General features: G+C 47.3%; 2 protein-coding genes across 3 annotated transcripts; one reads left to right on the top strand and one right to left on the bottom strand.

The window, feature by feature from the left end:
* Window positions 1–4965: 4965 nt before the first annotated feature.
* On the top strand, window positions 4966–13871 carry PIGT (phosphatidylinositol glycan anchor biosynthesis class T). 2 transcript variants are annotated; one of them, XM_041733343.1, is made up of 13 exons: window positions 4966–5189; window positions 5390–5567; window positions 7077–7106; window positions 7751–7878; window positions 8189–8289; window positions 8455–8541; window positions 9086–9173; window positions 9283–9380; window positions 9471–9636; window positions 9955–10155; window positions 12074–12239; window positions 12356–12439; window positions 13208–13871. In XM_041733343.1, the coding sequence occupies exons 1-13, from the start codon at window positions 5000–5002 to the stop codon at window positions 13458–13460; spliced, it is 1770 nt and encodes a 589-aa protein (XP_041589277.1). In that variant the 5' UTR covers window positions 4966–4999; the 3' UTR covers window positions 13461–13871. The 2 variants fall into 2 exon arrangements, with proteins under 2 accessions (XP_041589277.1, XP_041589278.1); XM_041733344.1 differs by lacking the exon at window positions 7077–7106.
* A 6586-nt stretch (window positions 13872–20457) lies between these two features.
* Window positions 20458–23373, bottom strand: SPINT3 (serine peptidase inhibitor, Kunitz type 3). Its single transcript, XM_041733481.1, has 3 exons — window positions 22971–23373; window positions 21087–21302; window positions 20458–20595 (listed from the first exon to the last, which is right to left on the bottom strand). The coding sequence occupies exons 1-3, from the start codon at window positions 23044–23046 to the stop codon at window positions 20585–20587; spliced, it is 303 nt and encodes a 100-aa protein (XP_041589415.1). The 5' UTR covers window positions 23047–23373; the 3' UTR covers window positions 20458–20584.
* Window positions 23374–24475: the final 1102 nt, after the last annotated feature.

Raw genomic sequence — 24475 nt, 5'->3', positions numbered from 1 at the left:
AGCCCAACGTGGGATTCGATCCCGGGTCTCCAGGATCGTGCCCTGGGCCAAAGGCAGGCGCTAAACCGCTGCGCCACCCAGGGATCCCAGGGTAATGTTTCTAAGGAACAAGAAGACATTAGTCTTTGGGTAGTTAACTAGCAGTTTTTGTGTTAGAGGCCACATTAATGAATCTGAACTTTATGGGGAGTAATGAAGGATTACAAGTGGTTGGATTTGCTTGTTAAAAAGGTAATTCTGGCCATTGTAGAGAATATACTGGAGGAGGACAGGCTCAGGACAGACATCTAACAAAAAGATAATGGTAGTGATTAGCTTGACTGGGTTGAGGCAGGGTATAAAAAATAAATGACATTCATTCAACAAATATTTATTAAATGTCAGTGTTTAACATGTGTAAGACACTGAAGATGGAATGTAGAGCGGGAAAAAAAAAAGACACAGTGCTGCTTTTATGGGAGTCTAGTCTAGTGGGGGCCCAGATGTAAAACTGCAATAATGACCAGTTCTAGGAAGAGGTTAATAGCCTATTAAGAGCAGTCAGGGGAGTGGGGGGCATTTCTTTGAGGAAGTGGCATCTGAGCTGAGGCCTAAAGGATAATTAGGAGTCAACTAGAGGGGAGTGAAGGGAGCAGGGTGAGAACCTCCTCAGTGGAGTGCTGACTGGAAAGCACCAGAGTGGATGCCTGGAATCCAGGAGGTGATAGGTGATTGTTGATCACTGCCACATACTACATAGTGGGTAACAGGACTAGGGTGGAGGTGGATGGGATATAGAAAGGTGGAAGGAATGAAGAGATATTTAGGAGACAGATTCCAAAAGATTTGAGCAGTAGGTGAGAGAGGAAGAGGTCAAGGGTGCCACAATTGTTTCTCCCTTGCAATAGGATGATATAGAGGGTTATTCACCCAGATGGAGAGTGTGGGGAAGAACCAGGTTTGGAGAGAAGGTCATAAATTTGTTTTTGGCCATGGTGAGCTTGAGGTGCTTTCAAGACCTGCGGGAGGTTATGTTGGGTATGAAATCAGACCCATGAGTGTTGGATTTAGAGAGGATTAGGCTGGGAAGATAAATAGAGATACCACTGTGTAGGTGGTAAGTGAGTGAATGTGCTCAGGGAGAGAAGGGGAGTGGAAGGAGTAAGGAGGGTTCTAGGACCCAGCCATAAGGGGCATCAAGTCATTTCTCACATCAGAAGAAATAAGCCCCTCCACCTCCCTTCAGACATCAAAGCCACCCATGGGCTCAGTGGCCTTCAGCCTAAATCCCAAAGCTCTTTGTACTATCCAGGCTGAGTGAGTGACGGGCCTGCAGTCTTCCCATGGTACCAGCCTGCTTTCACCCCTGCAGGAGACCTTTGTAAGTGACAGCTCTTAAGTGCTTTTTCCCAGCGCTAGTGAGAAACTTGTGGGAGTTTTGTGTTCCTTTTGTCTAAAAGCCTCTGTGTCCAAGTTGAGATCATCTACTAAACTGGGCTGGGGCTAGTCTCATGTGAAATTTTCCAGTTTTTCTGGATTGCTTATGACTTTGCTGCACACAAAAGATATGGTCTCTGTCCTTTTGCGCTCTCCCTTCCTTTGGAGTAGCAAAGCTCAACCACCTGACTGTGGCTGAGCCTTCTCCTGGGCTGCAGCCTGTGAGCTCTATGGCTCTGCTATACAAGGCTTCTCAGCTCCCAGGATCACCCTGCTCCCTCCAGGGCAAATGATGGGAAGCTAGACTAACTTGGTTGCTGTCAGTATGTCAAGAAATCTCTTAGTACTCCAGGCACGTGATGCTAAGATTTGTGGGGTTTGGGGCAGGGAGCCTGCCTGGGGACAGGGATCTCTAGTCTTCCAGAGAGGCAGAATTGTGTGTGAGCCTGCGGGGAGCCTCCAGTTCGGCTGCTATGAGCCCCAGCCCTGCCTGGAAAAGTCTAGGGTCAGCTGAGACCCAAGACCACTTCCTGCTTGGACAATGATCTCTTCTCCTGCCAAACCACAGGGGTTTGGCCAGCCTTCAGAGCCAGCATCTCCAACTGACTGTATCTTGAGGCCACACGGTGCCCCAGAGAGGAGAGGATGATTTGGAGCCAGCTCCAAAGCATGCAGCCCAGCTTTGTCTCCAAGCCGCAGTGTGGCTTCTTCTGTCTTCTGCACAGACTTATCACAGACTCTGGGGAGGAGGGATAAAGACAGTCTCATCCTGTAGAATCCTATGGTGTGGAGGAAATAGGAAGGATCACAACTTGGGGAAAGATTCCCTGGAAGGTGCACCCTCTAGCAGTCCCTAAAGAATGCACAGAACTTGACACTGAATAGTGTGGCAGTGTGGGGACACTATGAACTGTGCTGTGACTTGTTTGTTCAGACATTGCTGAGCACCTACTGTATACTAGCCTTCTTGCTTAGGTAACAGGAATACTAAGGTGACCAAGAGCTCTTTCAGGAGCACATGGGGCCACAGATAATGGAAATAGAACACAGGCTGTAGCAGAAGTGCACAGAAGACTGTAACACTAGAGAAGAGAAGGTAAGTCTCCTGGAGGTGGCGGGTCTTGAATGATGGGGAGAGGCAATTTCAAAAGGAGAGAAAGCATAGAATATAAAATAATCATAATGATGGCAGCTCCTCTTTTGGTTTTTGTTTTGTTTGAGTTTGATGGTGTGAACTCTAGTTCTGGCTTCATGACTCACTATGATCTTAGGCAATATCTTGGTTTCTGTACCTATTTTCTTATCTGTAAAACAAGAGATCATAGACCCTACATCAAAGAATTGTTTGAGTAAATGACAGTCAATATTATTAAACATTCACTACATTCTATGTCCTGCATATACATAATTTCTAGTCTTTAACACCAACCCTGAAAGTAGGCTTATCCATTTTACAGAAGAAAAGTGACACTAGGTTGTTCATGCTCCGGTGGATTAAAAGCTGGTGTGGGGATTTGTCCGACCTCTAAACTCATAGCCTCTATTCCATGTGTAGCGGGAGAAGAACACTAGATGGAAGTAGGATGAGGGCCTAATGACATAGAGATATCTTTTTGACATCCCCTTTCTGGTTGGTTGGGGTATATCTAGGCAGATCTGTCCACCATCAAATTTGGCTCTTAAGTAGAAGCATGGTTGTAAGCAAGAGACTGAGCAAAATCCTTCATGAGTGTGTCCTCATAGGGCACCCAGAAAAACCAAAGCAGTAATTTAACTTTGGAACTCCTACAACTGAGTAGTAAAAAGGCAAACAAGCCAATACAAAAGGTGGGGGGTGCAAAAAGAATTTAACAAACTCTTCACAAGAGAAAACATATGTATGGCCACAAAGCATATGAAAAGATGCTCAACATCATTTGGGACCAGGGAAATGCAAAATAAAGCCACACACAATAAGATACCACTACATATACCATAAGGCTAAAGCTAAAGTCCACCCCCCCCCCCGCCCCCGCCAAATTAAAAAAACAAATGTTGAGCAGGATGTGGATTAACCAGAACTCTCATATATTGTTGGTGCAAGTATAAAGTGATACATTTTGGAAAAAGATCTTGCAGTTACTTTAAAAGTTAAGAATTATCTAGTCTTTGACCACTCCTAAATATTCACTCAAAGGAAATATACATCTACAAAATAACTCCTATGGCCACCTACTTCATAACAGCTAAAGACTTGAAAGAGTTCAGGTGTTCATCCCCAGGAGAATGGATAAACTAAGGTATATTCATATAATATGAAACCACACAGCAATAAAAAGAAACTGCTGATACACACAAGAACAGGGATGATTCTCAGAAACATTCTTCCTATGCAAGAAATCTTACACGAGAAAATAACATACCATATGATGGTTTCACTGACATGAACTTCTAGAACAGACTCATGTATTTTGTGGAGAAAAATCAGAATAGTGGTTGCCTCTGGAAGGTAGGGGGACAGGGATTGGCTGGCAAGGGGCATTAACCAAATTTCTGGGGTTTTAAGAATGCTCTATAAATCGACAGAACTTTGGGTTACACAAACTTGTGTGTGGTGTATGCTTTTTTGTCAGACTCCGTGAATATGCACTTCGGAGTTGTGCATTTCATCGTCCGTGAATTTTACACCAAAACGTAAACAAACATTAAGCTTTATTTAATGACATACATGCTGAAATATCTAGGGGAGAGGAGTACTTATGTCTGCAGTTTACCTGGAGACATCCGAGGAATTGAGGGACTTAACAGACCAGTCTGTGATAAAGCAAGTATAGTAAAATGTTAATGCAGGAAGTGATGGGGAAATAGGTGTTCATTGTAACAGGTGTTCATTCAACTTTGTTGTACGTGTGACATTTTTTTCCCCCTAATAAAGGGGCCAGTTATTTGAGGGTTTTACAGGAAAGCTCTGCAGCAGGCTTAGGACTGAGCAAACGGACACATCAGAAACTGTGGGAGTGAAACCCACCAGCCCTGCCATGTGACCTCGCAAAACACGTTTTCAGTCTTTTTCCTGTTTTCCTTTTTCCAGTCTTGTTTCAATTACCACATTGGCACGGCGGCAGTCGGTATTAAGCACTTAAAAAAAAAAAGATTTTATTTATTCATTCATGAGAGACGTAGAGAGAGGCAGAGACACAGGCAGAGGGAGAAGCAGGCTCCCTGCAGGGAGCCCGACGCGGGACTCGAACCCGGGACTCGAACCCAGAACCCGGGCTCACGCCCAGAGCCCAAGGCAGACGCCCCGACGGCTGAGCCACCCAGGCGTCCCTATTAAGCGCATTCTAATGCATAGGAATACCCCCAAGTGGAGAGTCCTCGGTCCGGCCCTCGGTCCTGCCATAAACCCCCCGCCCCCCGCGCCCCCCGCGCCCCCCGCGCCCCCTCACACCCACCAGCCCCAAAGGACCCAGGTGGCCGCCGCTCCGGGAGCCTCGCCCCGGCTTCCCGGATGGCACCGGAAGTCATTTCTCGTGCGCTCTTCCTATTGGACGTCGGCTTTCGTGGGGGCGGGCACCACGGGCGGGCGGAAGCAGCCGCAGGCATGGCGGCGGCCCGCTTGCGGCTCGTGTGGCTCGCGCTGCTGCTCCTGGGGCTGGTGGACGGGGGCCGAGCACAGCCCCCACGAGATACGCTGCGGGAGGAGCTCGTTATCACCCCGCTGCCTTCCGGGGACGTAGCCGCCACATTCCAGTTCCGCACGCGCTGGGATTCGGACCTGCAGCGAGAAGAAGGTCGGAGGATGCGGCATCTCCTCGGTGGCTCCTGCTGGGAGGCGGGCTGGAGGCCAGCCCTGGGCGGTGGAGGCTGGTACCTGAGAGGGGCTCTGGCCCCGGGGCTTGGAGCCCGACAAACTGGCTCTGCGGGGAAAGATGGGATAGTTATTGAGAACCCGTCCTCCAGGATCATCCCTCACCTGCTCCCCTTTTCCCAGTGTCTCATTATAGGCTATTTCCCAAGGCCCTGGGGCAGTTGATCTCCAAGTATTCTCTACGAGAGCTGCACTTGTCATTCACTCAAGGCTTCTGGAGGACTCGGTACTGGGGGCCACCCTTCCTGCAGGCCCCATCAGGTGCAGAGCTCTGGGTCTGGTTCCAAGACACCGTCACGGAGTGAGTGCCCGCCCTGGGGCCTGTTGCAGGTCACGGAGGGAATGTGGCAGTGGCCGGCGTTGTCATCCTGCCACTGCTCCTTGGGGAGGGGGGGCAGCAGTTCCAGCAGACAGCGACTCCATGGGGGCATCGGAAGTGAGAAATGACATTACCACCCGGTGGCATTCCTTACATTGATGTTTTTCGCTTCCCCTAATACTTTCAGACCTGAGGTAGCACCTGCATGTATCTACAGACAGATAAATAATTTGAAGCTCATTTGGGTGTAAGACAGTAGAAGTCTGTGGCAAATTGGGTAATCTTTTAAAAGACATTTCACTCAGGGGCGCCTGGGTGGATCAGTGGTTGAGCATCTGCCTTCGGCTCAGGGCATGATCCCGGGGTCCTGGGATCGAGTCCCGCATCAGGTTCCCCGCCCCCCGTAGCCTGCTTCTCCCTCTGCCTGTGTCTCTGCCTCTCTCTCTCCGTCTCATGAATATGTAAATACAACCTTTTAAAAAATAAAAAGACATTCACTCATGTAATAATAATAATAATGATAATGATGATGATGGGACCATGAAGGCCAAACAAAACCTCTGTGGGCTAGAATTGGCCCACAGGATCCCAGATCTCCCCATTAGAGGAATAGGTCTTGTTTGGGAGAGGGACAGGTTTAGGTACTACTGTTGTACCACAATTTCCTCTTAATCTCACTATGAGAAGTCAGTATCATAAGCATGATTTTAAAGAGGGGAATGGGATAGGGAGTGGTGGAGACGGTAGCGGGCTAGAGAGCTTGAGAGGACAGCTGCCACTCACCCCTAGTGGATTGTTGCCATGTGGGAATAGAGGCTTAACTGTTGTCAGATACTCCCATTTTCAAGAGATGCCAGAAATCTGGATTTTAGTGTGGTAATTGGCAAATATGGATATCAGTAAGTAATTTCAAAATGTAAGAAATGCTATATGGGTCAGTGTTGTGCACACCAAATGAAATGTGATTATGGCTTGTGTAGGCTTGCTTTATTTATTTTTTTAAGATTTATTTATTCATGAGAGACACAGAGAGAGAGGCAGAGACACAGGCAGAGGGAGAAGCAGGCTCCCTATAGGGAGCCTGATGCAGGACTCCATCCCGGATCCTGGGATCAGGCCTTGAGCTGAAGGCAGACACTCAACCGCTAAGCCACCCAGGTGTCCCTGGGTAGACCTTTCAGGCTTAATGATTAGAGCAATTGAAAAGCTCTGAATAGCAGATTATTGAAAAATCCCAGGACAACACTAAGATGATATCAAATGAGGCACAAGCCCTGACTTCCAGATTTGCTTTTCTTTCTTGCCTGAACTTTGGCTCTTTTGCTTTTTTACCCCCATCTGCCTTGTTGTCACTGTCTTCCCCCCCAGCTCATAATTGCCTGTGATGTGGAGCTGGTGTTTAGAATTTTGGTTTTATGCTTTTTGTTATTGATATGGAGAGCAAATCTATTGTGACATTTCTCTTTCTAATTTAATTCGATGTTTTTGTAGGGTCCTAGAATGGTTGTTTTCCGTTGTTCAGTAAGCCTTTATGGATGTAGGACTTCCTACTCTGAGGGTGGAACCAGGACTTACTTGCATTCCCAGGGTGTTCGCAGGGAAGTATGTGGGTTTGTCTAGCTGGGCACACCTCATGGTGGATCAGCGGGCTAATCTCAGCCTCTGAAAATGTGGGGCACTTTACATGGTGTTGTGGGATATACCTAGGAGACCCAGACTTGTTCCATCTCCCCTGGTTGGTCACAGCCTAGCTGAGAAAAGATGCTTAGAACAAGATGCCACTACCTAGCCATGTCCCTGGAGGGACCTCGTGAGAGGCTCAGGTAGTCGGAACCTTGGCAGCACAGGAGGGAACTGTGGTTGTAGAGGGCAGGAAAGACTTTCTGGAGGAGGTAACCTCTTTGAAGGTGGGCAGAGAGGGGTGAGTAGGGCATTCCCAGGCGAGAGGAAGAGTCACCTGAGTAGTAGAGACCTGTGGGGCTGCTGGGATGTCCAGAAGAGAGTGAGGAAGAAAGGGTGGGTAGGGCAAGACTCAGGAGGCAACTGAGCAGGGCAGTGGTACCATGGTAGCTCCATTAGCTGGTCAGTTTTTTGGTTCAGTAGCCAAGTGCAGGCTTGGAGGGAGGGAGCCTCATGATAGTAAGTGGGTTTTTGTCTCCATCCAGCGTGGATAAATCTTGGAAGGAGCTCAGTAATGTCCTCTCGGGGATCTTCTGTGCCTCCTTGAACTTCATCGACTCTACCAACACGGTCACTCCTACTGCCTCCTTCAAACCCCTGGGGCTGGCTAATGGTGAGATAGCCCTGTGGCCCTCTCCTTCTTCTTCTTGCCCCAACTTTTGCCTCCTTTCTCTTCAGCTTCCTCCTTCTTCAACTGGGCTGGATCCTGGGTATGCAGGCCCCAGAGGAAGGCTTCCTGAGACTGTGCTGTCTCTGTGTTGCCTTCCAGGGAGAGGAGGGGTCCCAACCCAAGCTGGGACTGTTAGGGTGGTGGTACTGGAGAGTTGCATGGCCAGTAGGAGGGGGTTACCCCATCTCTGGAGTGTGGGTCCTGAAGAGTTGGGCCACAGGGCCCACCCCAGACAGACTTGTGTCTTGCCCAGGCACTGATCATTATTTCCTACGCTACGCGGTGCTGCCACGAGAGGTGGTCTGCACTGAGAACCTCACCCCGTGGAAGAAGCTCTTGCCCTGTAGTTCCAAGGTGAGGCCAGAGTGCTCTGGATGTGTGGGAGCTCTGGACAGTGGGGTTGGTGCGTGCTCCTTCACCACCTGACCACCAGGGTGTGTTTACCGTTCACCTCTGCCCCCTGTGCAGGTGTCCCACAGTGTAGGGCACCAACCTTTCACCTCTTCCTGCTTCCTCCAGGCAGGCCTGTCTGTGCTGTTGAAGGCTGATCGCTTATTCCACACAAGCTACCACTCCCAGGCAGTGCATATTCGTCCTGTTTGCAGAGTAAGTCATGGGGAACAGGGGTGGGCGCTATCCAGGGGCTCCAAGGGAACATGCAGATAAAGCACGTAGCCTAGTGTGTCTTGCGGGCTGAGCTAGCAGTAAGTCTTAGCTGTGCTGATGATCATTTGGGGCATTGGCCACACACCAAGGAAACTGAGTGGTTGCCTGGCAAGCGTTCAGTAAATCTTTGTCATGGAGCATAGCGGTTAAGAACAATAGCTGTGCATGCAACTACCAGGTAAGTCACTCAGCCAGCTTGACCTTGAGCAAATCATTTCATTTCCCTGAGCTTGATTTCCTCGTCTGTCACATGAGAGTAATAGTAGTTATCAGTTCCTATGGGTGTTGGTGGCGGTTTATCCAACTGGTACGTGTAATGCCACTGGCATAGGGTCAAGTGCTCAGTAGTGAATGGTAGTAAATTGATGGGTGGGAAGATACATGATAGACAAGGGATGGGGTCCGGGCAGGAGTCCCTGAGGCTCTGGGGGCTCGGGGTAGGGAGTGATGTGTGCTGACTGCTGCTGTCTGGCCCTCGTGGTAGAATGCACGCTGTACCAGCATCTCCTGGGAGCTGAGGCAGACCCTGTCTGTCGTATATGACGCCTTTGTCACAGGACAGGGGAAGAAAGGTAGGCTGCCTTGGCAACCCACTGGCTACTTACCGTCACTGGTCCCGCCCTGTCTATGCAGACTAGGCCTAGTCCTCACCCCCACTCAACCCTCCTCTCTGCTCCTCAGACTGGTCCCTCTTCCGGATGTTCTCTCGAACCCTTACAGAGCCCTGTCCCCTGGCTTCGGAGAGCCGAGTCTATGTGGACGTCACCAGCTATAACCAGGTACCAAGGTCTCAGTCACAATCGCCCTCCCTCCACCCAAAACCAGCCTGCGCCTCTGCTCACTTCTCAGTCCTGCCCTTGTGCCACCAGGACAATGAGACATTGGAGGTTCACCCAACCCCAACCACCACGTACCAGGACGTCACCCTCGGTACCCAGAAGACCTACGCCGTTTATGACTTGCTTGACACAGCTGTGATCAACAACTCCCGTAACCTCAACCTCCAGTTCAAGTGGAAGAGCCCTCCAGAGAATGGTAGGTGCGGATGGGCCGCCAGGGCACTGGGCTAAAGAGCTTTCAGTGTTACCGAGGAAAAGTGTAGACAGTCACTGGTTTGGGTTGGGAGGTGCACAGAGCTCGGTGCATGTAAGTACTTAGTAAGTGATAGTAATTCCATCATGCCCTGGGCTGGAAAGACAAGGATGGTTCCGGGATGCAGGCTTCTGAGTTCTGATGGCAAAGCTCTTCCCTGTCTCCTCCCTCGCTGTGGGACCCTGCAAATGGCCGGGGATGTGGGGGGTGAGCACTGACCCTTTCCTTTAGTAGCTCTTAACCATGAACTTATCTTTGCAGAGGCCCCTCCAGTACCCTTCCTGCATGCCCAGCGATATGTGAGTGGCTACGGGCTGCAGAATGGGGAGCTGAACACGCTGCTATACAATACTCACCCATACCGCGCCTTCCCTGTGCTGGTGCTGGACACAGTGCCCTGGTACCTGCGGCTCTATGTGCACACCCTCACCATCACCTCCAAGGGCAAGGAGAACAAGCCAAGTGAGAGATGACCCCAGGCCCCTGGCACCTCCCCGATCCCATCCTGCTCTACCTTGACGTCCCCCAGACCTTTACTTCTCAGAGTGATTCCTCAAGTACCTCAGAAACACCATCCAGGCACAGAGACTTTGAAACGTGGAAAGGGTAGCCTCACCATGCCAGATCTGGAAGTAATTTTTTAGGCAAAAGTAATGAAACCATATAGAACTGGTGATTCTTAATAGGACTTCACAAGGGCAGCAGTTTCCTGATCTTTTTACTTCCTTGTTCCATTTTCCCCGGGGCCCTGGGCATGTCCTTTTGTGTGGATTTGTAGGCCTGTAGTGGAGAATGGGTTAGCAGCAAGAAAACGGTATCAGAAAGAAAATAGAGAAAACTGGAGTAGATGTTTTTTGCCTCCTTGGGCAGGGTAAAGAGACATTGTTTTAAATCTTTATTTTTTTTTTTCTATTCCTTTTCTGAAGAGGAGCTAATGTTTACTGCGTGCTTTCTGTCGGGTGGCAGGCCTAGCACCAAAGCCCTTGTTGTTTGGAGTGGAGGGAGACTTAACACAGAAGAGTTCTGAGGAGGAGGTTCTTGCACGTCCCAAACACCCAGACTTACTGTCTGTGACCACCCCTGTCATCACCTGCATTTTCAAACCTGGGGCTGTTTTACTACTATTTGTATCCCCTCCAGAATCTCTTCACACATGTTACCCCTGTATTTTGTAGGCTTTTCTGTTTTGTTTTTTAACCTTTTGCCCTGGAAAGTGTCAAACACACCCATGGGGAAGAGCATGACACACTCCCACGCCCCCAGCCTGCAGTGCCAGCAGCTCGGGCTCCTCCTGGCTCTTGTTTCATGTCTGCCCTTGTTTCGTTTTTCGGTTTTGTTATTTTTCTGCTAGAGTATCTTAAAACTGATCCTAGATACCAGATCTGCCTTTAAATGCTTCAGTCTACGTTTCTAATACCACCTGTCCTTCTCATGCCCGTTGTCTCTAGTGGTGTTAAAAATAACACTTTAGTAGTTGGTTTATTTGAGTTACAATCTAAACAGGGTCCTCACATAGCGTTTGCTTGATAAGCTCTCAAGTTTCTCTCTCTTCATTTTCTTAGAGCAATTTTAGGTTTAGAGAAAAACAGCAGAAAGCAGAGTTCCCATGTACTCTCAGAGTTCCCTCTCCTGCCACTCAGTTTCCTTATTATTAACATCTTGTATTGAGGTGTTTGCTCTTTTTTTTTTTTTAATTTTTATTTATTTATGATAGTCACAGAGAGAGAGAGAGAGAGAGAGAGAGAGGCAGAGACACAGGCAAAGGGAGAAGCAGGCTCCATGCACCGGGAGCCCGATGTGGGATTCGATCCCGGGTCTCCAGGATCGCGCCCTGGGCCAAAGGCAGGCGCCAAACTGCTGCGCCACCCAGGGATCCCTGAGGTGTTTGCTCTTAAGTGTGACTTAATCTATAACAGTTCTCACTATTTTTTTTTTTTTTTTTTTTTAATCTGCTTGCTGGAGGAGCTTGGTCATCTGTTGTGTGGAAGGTTCTGTATTCTGAATCTGTCCTTGGGCCTGTGTTTAACACGACCCCTCCCTCCTCTGCACTTCTTGTGTGTTGGCCTTTAGATATAGAAACTCGCTTAGATTCAGGTTCCACATTTTGGCCAGGAAACTTCCAGGTGACTCTGTGACCTTGTTGCATCACAGGTGCCTGCTGTCAGGCGCCCCAGTTTGAGTGATGTGAGGATTAATTAGGTTGGACATGCCCTGGGACAGCCACCCTGGACACATCATCTCCCTTTTCCAAGACCCTCCTCCCCTCCCTGAGCCTGCCTGGCTTCTGTGATCCAGAGCTGAAGGTCTCAAGAGGCAGGGACAAGAGTACAGATCGTTGGACCCCAGCAAGGAGGTGTGGGTGACACTTACCTTTCCCCAGGTTACGTCCACTACCAGCCCGCACAGGACCGGTTGCAGCCACACCTCCTGGAGATGCTGATTCAGCTGCCCGCCAACTCGGCCACTAAGGTCTCCATTCAGTTTGAGCGGGCGCTGCTTAAGTGGACTGAGTACACCCCGGACCCCAACCATGGCTTCTATGTGAGGTGAGCTCCCCTCACAGACTGCCCCCAGCCTCCTGACCCACCCACTGGGCTGCTGGCCCCGGAGGTGAGGGTAGGGAGGAGCCACATACTCGGAATGCATGTCTGCTTCTCCACAGCCCATCTGTCCTCAGTGCCCTCGTGCCCAGCATGGTGGCAGCCAAGCCCGTGGACTGGGAGGAGAGTCCCCTCTTCAAGTCCCTGTAAGTGTGGCCTTAGCCGGTCTGCTTTGGGGTGGGCATCTACACAGGTGACCAGATTCCTGCAAGCCAGGTCAGGGATGGATGTCGCCTCTTCTTTTTTTTTTTTTTTTTTTTGATGTCGCCTCTTCTAAAACAATGTACAGAGTTAACTCAATCCCAGTAGAAATCCTAGTGGTCTAGAATATTTATTCTGACCCTATGAAATGATTGTGAAGTGCTTCTAGAAGAAGAAATAGGTGACTATACTTAGAACCTGCCTTTACTCATTATTTCTCTTAATGAATATTTAATTGAGTCACATCAAATCGAATCAAATGCCAGTTCCCTCAGAGAGCACCGGATGTATAACAGGACACAAAGCAGTCTCACCCCTGCCCTGCTCATGTTAAGAGGCTGGAGGGGAGATTCTGGTCCTAGAGTAATGGGATCGGGTACTGGGGAGTAATCGAGTGGGTTATCCAGGAAGGCTTCTCTGAGGAGACAGCCTTGAGGCTGAGACCAGAGGCTAAGGAAGAAGCAGCCTAGCAAAGGCAGGGCCCTGTTCCCCACCCTCAGCACAAGGTAGTTCTCCTTTGATCAAGTTTATTTGTCATCTTCTGTGTTTCTGTGTCAACCTGAGATGTCTTCTGTCAAAAAGATGTCTTTTGAGCCTGAGAAGGCTTTGTAGACCTTTAGCTCTGTGTATCCAGCTCTGCCAGGAGTGGGGACAAGGTGAGATGGGGAGGAGCATCCGGTCCTGCCTCACTCACCTGTCCTTCCTGACCCCAGGTACCCGGTCTCCGATAGCTCTAGCTACTTCGTGCGCCTCTACACTGAGCCGCTGCTGGTGAACCTGCCCACACCGGACTTCAGCATGCCCTACAACGTCATCTGCCTCACGTGCACAGTGGTGGCTGTGTGCTATGGTTCCTTCTACAATCTCCTTACACGAACCTTCCACATCGAGGAGCCCAGCACAGGCGGCCTGGCCAAATGGCTGGCCAACCTTATCCGGCGTGCCCGTGGTGTCCCCCCGCTGTGAGGTTTGCCCCCTTGACAGCAGGGCTGCTGTTTCTCTCTGGGAGAGGGCTTGTGGTGATCCCAAGGGCTCTTTCTGCCACTTTCTCCAGAATTGGCTTTTGAACCAAACTGCCCCAGGACGAGTCCAGGGCCTAGAGTGCGCTGTCCAATTCAGTAGCCACAAGCCAAATGCGACATTTGAATTTAAATTAAGTTAAATTAAAAATTCATTTCCTCTGCTGTCCTAGCCACATTTCAAGTGCTCAGTAACCAAAAAGTGGTTAGTGGCTACTGTACTGGACATTGTGGGCAAACTTTTTCATCGTTGCAGAAAGTTGTAGGACAGCACTGACCCAGCCATGCTGAAGAACTTGTATCACTTGTGCAGTAGCTGGAACTTACTGGCAGTGGAATAAAAGGTGGCTTCCTTGGTTCTTTGCCTCCTGTCCTTGAGGCCCAGGAAGAGGGGGCTAAGGATTGTTTCCTGGGTACCTACATAAGACTTCCTACACTGCCCCCCAAAATACCCACAAACAAAGCTCCTCTGCCTCCTGCTAAAACTTCCTTCTCTCTTGCTTTCCTCATCTGTGATTCCCAGAACTCCCTGGGTTTGTCTGGGAGGGTTTTTTTTTTTTTTTTTTTTTTTTAAGATTTTATTCATTTATACATGAGAGAGAGAGAGAGACAGAGACAGAGAGAGGCAGGGACACAGGCAGAGGGAGAAGCAGGCACCAGAGGGAGGCTCCATGCAAGGAGCTTGACGTGGGACTCGATCCTGGGACTCCAGGATCATGCCCTGGGCTGAAGGCAGGTGCCAAACTGCTGAGCCACCCAGGGATGCCCTGGGAGGGTTTATATAAGTGTATCCATGACTATGAACCATTCTCTGCCTTTCAGGCCCTGAAAACCTGTCCTCTGTCACTGGGGGTAGAGCTGGAGAGGCAGAAGAGCTCTGTGTGTTGATTTTCTGTGTGGTACATTGGAACCACCTGAGATGCTTGTGAAAATAATAAGAATTCCTGGGTCCAGACACTATGAATTCAATCCATCTGAGTTTAGCCCGCCTTGAGATTTCTATCAGGTTCTTCATGAGTTTGTGTTCTGTGTGGTCCTTAGACCTCCCACAGGCTTTGAGGCCACGTCCAGTGAATCAAGGCCTGCCCCTGCCCACCTTCCCTTCTGGTAATATAATCCTGGATTCCTGTTCCAGGTCCTTAGGCAGATGCCCCACCCTCACCATCTTATGTCTCTGCCCTGGCACACTGGGATTAACTGTATATGTATTTGCAGTCTGTTTGTCCCTTCCTTAGCTCTCCCATCATAGTGGTTTGGCTTAGAATGCCCTCTTCCCCCAGCCACACGCTCTCCTCTACTCCCTGGTTCACTTATTATTTATTTATTTATTCGTTTATTTATTTAAAGATTTATTTATTTATTTATTTATTTGAGAGAGAGAGAGAGAGAGAAAGTGAGAGCAGGGAAGAGGGAGAGAGAAACCCAAACAGACTCTGGGCTGAGTGCAGAGCCCAATATGGGCCTTGATCTCACAACCCTGAGATAACTACTCAAGCCCAACCGACTGAGCCACCCAGTGCCCCTGCCTGGCTCACTTTTAAAAACAGTTGCGGGACACCTGGGTGACTCAGCCAGTTAGGTGTCTGCCTTCAGCTCTGGTTGTGATCCCAGGGTCCTGGGATCGAGCTCTATATCGGGCTCCCTGGTCAGTGGGGAGACTGCTTCTCCCTCTCCCTCTATCTGCCACTCTCCATGCTTGTGCTCTCTCCTCTGTGAAATAAAATCTTTAAAACACACACACACACAGAGTTGCTTCCTCCAGGAAGTCTTCCCTGATATACCAGGCTGCTGTAGTTGACCCTTCCCTCTGTTTGTAGAGCTCCCTGAACTTACCTTTACAGGTTCCTTTCACCCTAGCTGTACTTGTTCTTTAACTTCCAACAAACTAAGCTCCCTGGAGGCACAGGGGCCATCTTCCATCTGGACCTGATCCAGTTCAGGACATGAAAGTGCTCAGTCAGTATGAATGGGTATAGGCTATTCTGGCCTGGGATCTGGGGCTCATGGGTAGGGATGGGAAGGGCGAGGTGAACCTAGAAGCCCCACAAGTATGAGTGCAGTCTTAAGCACGATAGTACTGGTGATGTCTGTAAAGCCAACATGGATGGGCTTGTGTGGGTCGCCTCTGAGGGTTTTCCAAGAGCTCCCAGAATGTATAAGTGATGTGTGTGTAGGAAGGAGGTGATGGGCTAATCTAGACCAAGGCAAAAGCAACTTGGCCAGGCTGCTTTCACTTTGAGTTTTTCTTCAAGCAATAAATAAGCAGGGTGTAAATGAGATGAGAATGCGGGTGGGCGGATATCCAAAGCTAGTGGTCCTGGCAGCTGCATGGAATGGGATCCCTGCCATGTCAGAAGAGCATGGGGTTGTGGCCTAGCTGTGCTTTATACCCCCAGTCAGGTGAGCACCAGGAACAGCCTCTGCTACTGTGTCATATGTAACCTGTGGACAGACACCAGCATGTCTCTTGTGCTCCTCCCTGAATTCCAGATTCATTTACCCAACTGCCTACCTGCAATCTGCACTTGGGTGTCTAAAGGCATCTCAGATTTAATATCTCCAAAACCAAGCTTCCAAATACACTCCTCCACTACCCCCAACATGTGCATCTGTGGTCGGCTCATCTTCCTGGATGCCCAGGCCAAAAGACTTGGAGCCATCCTCGATGCTTCCCTCACGTATCGTGCGTGCCCTATAAACAACTCTGCTCTACCTCCAAAGTAAATCTCCAAAAGCCAGCTCCTTTTTCACCACCCCCACCATTGTGCTATCTATAGATGAGGTCTTCCTGGCCATACCTATTTAAATCACTGCCCCAGCTATGAGCTCCCTCCTTTGCTGTCGTGTTTTCCTCTGTGGCTTTCATCACCATCAATGTGCAACGTGCCTTACTTATCTTGTTTATTAATTATTAAGCTCCATAAGGACAAGGATTTTTGTCTTTTGTAGCTGGAGTGTCTGAAACAGAGCCTGGCATGGTTTGCATTCCAGTAATTGCTGAATGAATGAATGAATGTACAAATATCATGCAGTAATTTTACTGCTAAGCAAGCCAGGTCACCCAAACATCTGGGTTATGAACCTTGAAATTCTTGCCGAGCCAGCACCAGGACAGTCTTCCCTTGTCTCTGCATTCAGGGCCTGGGCATTTCTAGTTCTGCTCATTCGGGGTTTCTCAACTCTAAGCCTGGCCATGGCCTTTTCCAGGAGGGTTGCTGTGAGGCAGTGGTGTGTTGGGGGGAGGACCAGTGGTGCTGAAGGCAGGTCAGTCAGGCCCCCAGGGCATTGTGAGGCATGTTTTCCCCTCACAGGGCTGGGGCTGTCTGGTGGAGCTGCACTAGGGATGGTATTGTGGGAAGACGGGAACTTCTGCCCTCTGAGGCCTCCTCTGGGAACAGCTCGGTGAGAGAGTGAGTAGATGAAGGCGATTTGCAGAAGCAGAGTTGCCCCAGAAGAACTAGTCTCCTTTTGGATCTTCCTTCAACACCAGGGACAGTTCCTTGTGACCAACTATTACTGTCCTTCACCATTAGTCACTGCACGCCTATTAGGATATTTCTGGGACACGGCAGGGCCCATCTTCTCTGAAGGCTGGGAGACAGAGCTGGCTTGGGAGTCTGGCAGGCTTGGCAACAGCTGCCCTGGGTAGCTTTATGGCCTGCCTTGCATTTTCCGGCTTCCCTGCCTCAGCTCCTGCTCTTCCCTTTTATGCCCCCCTGACTCTGTCCCTGACCGAGAGCTCCTTCCATGAAGCCTGTTCTGACCACTCCCACTTCCTGTATGCTCATTCATTCATTTACTTACCCAACCTCTGACTGTCCTTCAGGCACTTCTATTATCCACCTGTCTACTCATTCAGCAAGTATGTGTCGGGTATCTGTCCAGTGCCCAGTACTGTTCTAGGCACTCATGAACAAGAAAAGAAATCCCTGCTTTGTGGTGCTTATGGTTCAGCCAGGGAGACAGACAAAAACATCTTGGCTATATTAATAAGTATATAGTGTAATCCTAGGCAGTGCTATGTCCTTGAAGAAAAGGAAACCAGCAGGAACATGAAAGGGATGGTCTAGACCTCTAAGAAGGTGATGAATCATCAGGGACCCAAACAAAGGAAAAAATCACATGAAATCTGATGAAAGAACAAGTGCAAACATGCTGTAGCAGGAGCTTGCTTAGTGTGTTTGCAAAACAAGAAAGTCCTAATAGCTAGAGCTGGGGATGGGAGGTTGCAGGAGGGAGTTTGGACAGATTCATAGGGGCCAGGAGGAAGAGGGTCCTGTAGGCAGCAACTCCCAGCTTTATTCTACATGTGATGGGAAGCTGAAGAGTTGGGATCGGATTTGCATTGATTTATTTGCTTATGTACTTTTTTGGACTTCTGATGCACAGAATTAGGTTAAATTCTTGCTTCATAATAGTCTCATGATTGGTCCATGTGTAGCCCTTTTTGTGTATTCCTTACATACATATGCATATATTTCAGTGCAGTAAGGACCTGTAAACCTACCATCCAATAGAAAAACTAGCATATTTTAGCAAAGGATTTGATGTTTAAAAGATCACTCTGGCTGCTGTGTAGAGAACAGACTGGAGTGAATGGACACTGGGAGGCCAGCGAGGGGGTGATAGAGTATCAGGAAGAGCAGACCGGGGTCATCGCAGCAGAGGTGGTGAAGTTGATTGACTTTGGGATAAATTCTGCAAGTAGAGCCCCAGGACTGACTATTGGATTGGGTTTATTGGGGTAGATTCCACTCACCCATACATTCAAGGATTAAGTTGCAAGTTATTGATTCATTTAGTGCTTGCTGGTAATTGCTTTGTATATGTTAAGTCCTTTACAAAAGATAGATTCCACACAGTCCCTGTCCTGCTCACAGCCTAGAGGCAAAGATAAATAAACACACTCAAAACACTTTGGAATAAGTGCTGTGATCCAGGAAACCCAGGGAAGGGTTCATTCATTTTTTTGGGAGAGAAAAGGATGGTTAATTATAACTTGCTCAGTTACTGTTCCATCTCATGACTTGATCTGAACAACTGATTAAATTCTTTAGTTGTTGTTTTTTTTTTAATTTTTTTTCTATTTATTTATTTATGATAGTCACAGAGAGAGAGAAAGAGAGAGAGTCAGAGACACAGGCAGAGGGAGAAGCAGGCTCCATGCACCGGGAGTCCGATGTGGGATTCGATCCCAGGTCTCCAGGATCGCGCCCTGGGCCAAAGGCAGGCGCCAAACCGCTGCGCCACCCAGGGATCCCAAATTCTTTAGTTGTATTTATATTTTTACTTTAAATTATTTTTAATAATCATATTTTTAAATGTATAAGTTTCAGAACATAGACACTATTTCAAATACTAATTAAAGGCTATCCTCAATTAATCTTCCAGAGTTCAATCTCTCAGATAGTTAGGTACATGAAAGAGAATGGAGAAATTAAGGGGAAAACATGCCCTTTCATTTGAATATGTATCTATTATATTACTATAATTAATATATATTTATATATAAATATATTTATATATAAATATAAAATAGATATATAAAAATAATATACTTACATATAAATATAAAATAGATATATAAAATGTATATATAAAATATATAAATATATGTTATATATTTAATATATAAATTTTGAATATATATTATATATTATATAATTAATATATATGTTTATGTATATATATAAAATTTGGATAGGGCATACCAAGAACACAAATGACACCACCAAGGACAAAGGTCTAGTCTGGGAGTCCCAGGTTCTGGATTCTAGTATTGCTGATTGGTCCTGGGTAGCAGTTTCTCAAGGAAAGACAAGTACCTGGACTGTGCATAGGATAGCAGGAGAGGATCATGGGGGAAGTGGCGGCGGTACTTCCAGATGCCATCCAGCATTCCAAAAATTATGTAAAAACAATGGAATTTTATTTAGTCTTGAAAAGAAAGAAATCCTGACAGACTGCAACAGGGATGAAACTTGGAAATATGCTAAATGAAATAAGCCAGACACAAAAGGACAAATACTGTAGAATTCCTCTCATATAAGGTACCTAAAGCAGTTAATGCTTAGATGCAGAAGATAGAACTGCCGTGACCAGGGAAAGGGTAATGGGGAGTTGGTTCTAACGGACACAAAGTTTCAGTTTAGGAAGATGAAAGTGTTCTGGAGATGAATGGTCATGATGCTTACACCACAATGTGAGTATACTTATGGTCACTACACTACACTTAGAAATGGGTAAAATGGTGCATTTTATGCTGTATGTATTTACCACATAGCTGTATATATTTCAAAGAATATAAAATCTTTATTTTTCCAAGACCTCTGGGCATGGAGGGAGATTCCCACCTGGCTGACCAAGATTCCCTGAATTTCTAGCTCTTTCCACACTCTAGGTCTTGGCTTCTGCTGGACAGGAAGAGCAGAAGTAGAGCTAGTAGAGCCCCAGGCAGCAAAGAGCAGGTGGCCAGTATCTGGGGACAGATGTGCAAGGTCCCCAAATTTGCATTCAGTCTGGCTTCCATGAGGAACCCCTCCTGGTTATAGGAAACTTGTGTCCTTTGTCCTCATTCTTCTTTTTTTTTTTTTTTTAAGATTTTATTTTTTTGTTTTAGTGAGATAGAGAGAGAGAGAGCCCATGAGCAGGGGAGAGCAGAGGGAGAGAGGGAAGGAGTTAATCTCAGCAGACTCCACGCTGAGCCCAGAGCCCAATGAGGGGCTTGATCCCAGGACCCTGAGATCATGACCTAAGCCTAAACCAACAGACACTTAAGAGCCACCCAGGGACCCCCATCCTCATCCTCCTGAAGGCACAGGACAATGAGGGCCTGAGGGGTAGGGATGAAGTGAGGCAGGTTTGATCACCCTTGTGAGCTGAAGTGGCTGTGAGCAATTCATGAGGACAGGCCCAGGGCCCTCGTAAGAAGTCTACAGTCCACACCGACTTTGAATGTTTTATTGACCTAGACCTGGAGGGTGACAGGATGGGGGCCTAAGTGCAGGAAGGGAGGCCCAGCCAGCTTCCAGTCCAGGCTAGGAGTGTGCAAGCATGGTCTTCAGCTGCTCTTTACCTTGTCTCTGTAATGGAGATGACAGTCAGTTTCCTTCTTGGTTGGCACATTGGTGGCCTAGGGCTAGAGCCATCAGCTGGACTCCTTACCCACCCCCTTCAACAGCCAGCATCCCGGGGGCCTCCTCAGCTTTCTCACCTCCCACCCTGATCACTGCCACCAACACCTTCATCCCCTGTGAAGGTCACATTGCTATCTTCCCGTTGGCCAGCACCACTACTTGCATGAGAAGCTCTCACAACTCACCAATACTGCTTTCATCTTCACCATCCAAACCCTATCAACCACAGCCTTGCTACCTCCGCCCCAGCACCCCATTACCACCAGCACCGGCACCTCTTTGTGACACATCCTGATTGTTTCCATCACCATCACCTCACCTCCCATAGTAACATCATCGCGGCGTCACTGCCACCATCCTCCACCACGCTGTCTCCCTTCCCATGACCACCACCACCCAATCATGAACATCACTTCTGTTTCTAAAAGAGGACTCACCAGGGGGCTTGCAGATACTCAAACAGATCTCTGTGGTCTCAAAATTGTTGGCATTGCCCTGACAGCCACCATAGATGAAGTGTTCACACTCACTGGATGTAGAGTTGTAGAAGTACCGGTAGAAGCGGCCTCTGCAGGGGCCCTTTCCTGGGGGCAGCTGGCACAGGACAGGCAGAGTTTGGGACAGCTCCTGGAAAGCCTCTTGCCTGAGATGGGCTGCAGGAGTTAGGAAGGACAGGGGTTGTCACTTAGGTGTCCTTTTAAAGAATTGATGTGTTTTTTGTTTTTTTTTTTTAGAAGAATGTCTTCTACACCAACACCCTGATAGGTGCTTGCCCCTTTTTAATGATTTCAATGACCTAATGGGGCAGATATTACTGTCCTTCCTCCATAAATGAACAGACAGGTTCAGAGAGGTTTGGTCATCTTCCAAAAATCATAAAACCTATCAATTGAGGCCTGGAGTTTTACCTGGTTTCAATTTCAAATCCCAGGCTCTGCATGCTACAACTTCTCATAACTTGACTCAAGATATTTGGGGTAGCCTTGTTTATAATTGCAAAGAAACATAATTTGGAAAAAATATCAATGTTCACCAACAAGGATTTGACAGGTTACATGTAGTCATTGATAAGCATAATGCTGATCTATATGCCTCAATATGGAGAGAGGTCCATAATTTTGTGGAACAAAATCAAATTTCAAAAGACAATATCTTAGGATGGTCCTGTTGATGTAAAATATACCTATAAACCCATGCAGTGATGCCTAGAAGGTTGTTCACCACTATTACATGTAGTAATTTTCCAGGGTGGTGGAATTTCAAGTGATTTTTGTATTCTAATTATTCTAATTATTTTTGTAATCTAATTGGTGTAATTTAAATGGCAATGGACAAGTATTTTTTTGTAACTAGGAAAAAGGCATTTGCACTAATCTTCAGTATCCATAAGTATGAAAAAATAAAGAAATGGACATATTTTACTGAATCACCTGTTATTTTAACTCCTTTCACATCTGGCTTTGGTTATCACATCAAGTGATTTATCCAACATGTGTGTGAACACACACACACACAAACACACACACCCTTACCCACTAATTGACCATGGATCCCAGTGTATCTTTTCATAGGATGCAGTATACCCTGCTTTGATATGTACATTCCCCAACAAGGATAGCATCCCTCAGACAATGAGTTCATGGGTCAACTCTGCTCCATAGTATCACTTTGTGAATCCTCAATTGATGTGATATGTTGCATATCCTAAGAAAAACCTAAACTAGAATTGGAAAGAAACCATTCTAAGAATGAAATTCAGGATCTTGCATTAGGGCAGCAATTCTCAATCTTAGTGGAACATTAGAATCCTCTTGGGGAACTTGAAAGAAATCCAACACCCAGGCTTTACTCAAGGCTAATTAAATCAGAATCTGGGAGTGTGGCACCCAGGTAGCCCCCAGATGACTCCAGAGTACAGTTCAAGTTTCAGAGTCTGATCTCCTTTTTAAAGCAGTATGAAAATTCATTTGCTCTCATAAAAATCCAGGAAGTAGGATTCTGGAAAGAATTATTAGGGCTCCGTAAAATAGGGGACCACTTTTTAACTTCGTATATTCACATATTGTTTGCCCTTTTAAGACCAAAACATATATTGCTTTGTAATAAAAATTAAATTTGGTGAGGCTTGAATTCAATCAAATAGACAGCTGTGAGGTCTGGCCCCAGATAGATGAGTCCCCTTCCTGTACCTAGGCCCTGGTTTCCTCCTGAGATGGAAGTGACCAGATGGCCCTGGAGCCAGCCACCCACCCTATGCCTCCCCTTCCCCCAAACACAGGCTGTGGGTCTCAGGGATCCTCTTTTTTAACCTCTCAGCTCACCTGAGGCCTTTTCTAGGCTGGAGATGCCCACCAGGCCGAGGAGGAAGCAGAGGGCGAGGAACAGGCTGAACTTCATGGTGCCAATAGCTGAATGTTCTAGGCTGGAGCTGGGGGACTAAAGTTACCTGCAGCTGAAGCTGAAGAGCCCTTATTCCTCTGAGTTGAGGGAAGCATCTGGCTTTTCATTACTTGGAAGAGGAAGCCCTTTGGGCAAGGAGTGTGGTCACAGAGGAATTGGATGTCCACCTGGAGGCAGTGCCACTTGCCTTGGAGGGCTTCTTGGAGGCTGTTGGGCAAGTGCCCTAAGTCTGTTTCTGCAGCATCTGGATTGCTAGTCCCAGACTCATCTACTGCAGACTTGAGTTGCTGTGACCTTGGACTGGTATGATGGTGGGGCCTTAGTTTCCCTACCTGTAAAACAAGTGGGCTGGACAACATGGTCACTAACAAATCAGCTTAGCTGTTTTCCATTCTATTATTACTGGTTCCCATCCAGATCCTCCCAGCTAGTTGTCTCAACATCCCATGAGAGAAAACATAGCTCTTTGTTCATTGCTTTATTTATTTCATTTAGGAACAATGAGTTTATTGTTTTATATAAATTATCATACTTATTTTTAAAAGATCAAGCTATACTGAATAGTACAAAGAAGCAAAGCTCTCCCCAAATTCTACTATAGTCCTTTGCAACAGAAATATTATGAAATATATTACAGTATAATTTTCTAGTGCCTGCATTTAAAAAAGTAGAAAGGTAAGACTAACTTTTTTAAAAAAAAGATTTATTTATTTACTTTAGAGATGGAGTGAGAATGGGGGGAGAGTGGCAGAAGGAAAGAGAGTGAGAGAGAGAGAGAGAATCTCAAGCATACTCCCTGCTGAGCAGGGAACCTGACTTGAGGCTTCATCTCACAACCCTGAGATCATGACCTGAGCTGAAATCAAGAGTTGGACACTAAACCGACTAAACCACCCAAGTGCCCCAAGACTAGTTTTAATAGTTTAATTCAATATATCAAAAATATTAACCATTTCAACATATGATCAACATGTAATAAAAATTTTTAAAAAGATTTTATTTATTTATTCATGAGAGACATAAGAGAGAGAGAGAAAGGCAGAGACACAGGCAGAGGGAGAAGCAGGCTCCATGCAGGGAGCCCGATGTGGGACTCGATCCCGGGACTCCAGGATCAGGCCCTGGGCTAGAGGCAGGCACTATACCGCTTAGCCACCCGGGCTGCCCTGTAATAAAGTTTTTAATGCAATATTTTACTTTTTGGTACTAAGCCTTTGAAATCTGGTATGTATTTCACATTTGTGGCACATCATGATTCATACCAGCCATATGTTGCATGCTCAGGAGCCACATGTAGCTAGGACTACCATATTGAACAGTGGACTTCTACCACATGAAGTAACTATTAGAGTTTGCAGGTTATTACTTTCCCAGAATTTTTGTATATTGTCTTAATACTTGAAAGACAGTTTGATGAGGTAAAAAA

The sequence above is a fragment of the Vulpes lagopus genome, chromosome 18 (genome assembly GCF_018345385.1).
Source record: "Vulpes lagopus strain Blue_001 chromosome 18, ASM1834538v1, whole genome shotgun sequence".
Taxonomy (NCBI): domain Eukaryota; kingdom Metazoa; phylum Chordata; class Mammalia; order Carnivora; family Canidae; genus Vulpes; species Vulpes lagopus.
Note: the sequence above shows the minus strand (reverse complement) of the source record. Positions and strands in the feature narration are given on the sequence as shown.

Bases quoted from the DNA above. Each gene is read 5' to 3' on its own strand.
- PIGT (XM_041733343.1), top strand. From the start codon at position 5,000: ATGGCGGCGGCCCGCTTGCGGCTCGTGTGGCTCGCGCTGCTGCTCCTG. The intron at 9,174-9,282 runs GTAGGCTGCCTT...TCTGCTCCTCAG, and splicing joins CACAGGACAGGGGAAGAAAG to ACTGGTCCCTCTTCCGGATG. The intron at 10,156-12,073 runs GTGAGAGATGAC...ACCTTTCCCCAG, and splicing joins GGGCAAGGAGAACAAGCCAA to GTTACGTCCACTACCAGCCC.
- SPINT3 (XM_041733481.1), bottom strand. From the start codon at position 23,046: ATGAAGTTCAGCCTGTTCCTCGCCCTCTGCTTCCTCCTCGGCCTGGTG. The intron at 21,303-22,970 runs GTGAGCTGAGAG...TAACTCCTGCAG, and splicing joins CAGCCTAGAAAAGGCCTCAG to CCCATCTCAGGCAAGAGGCT.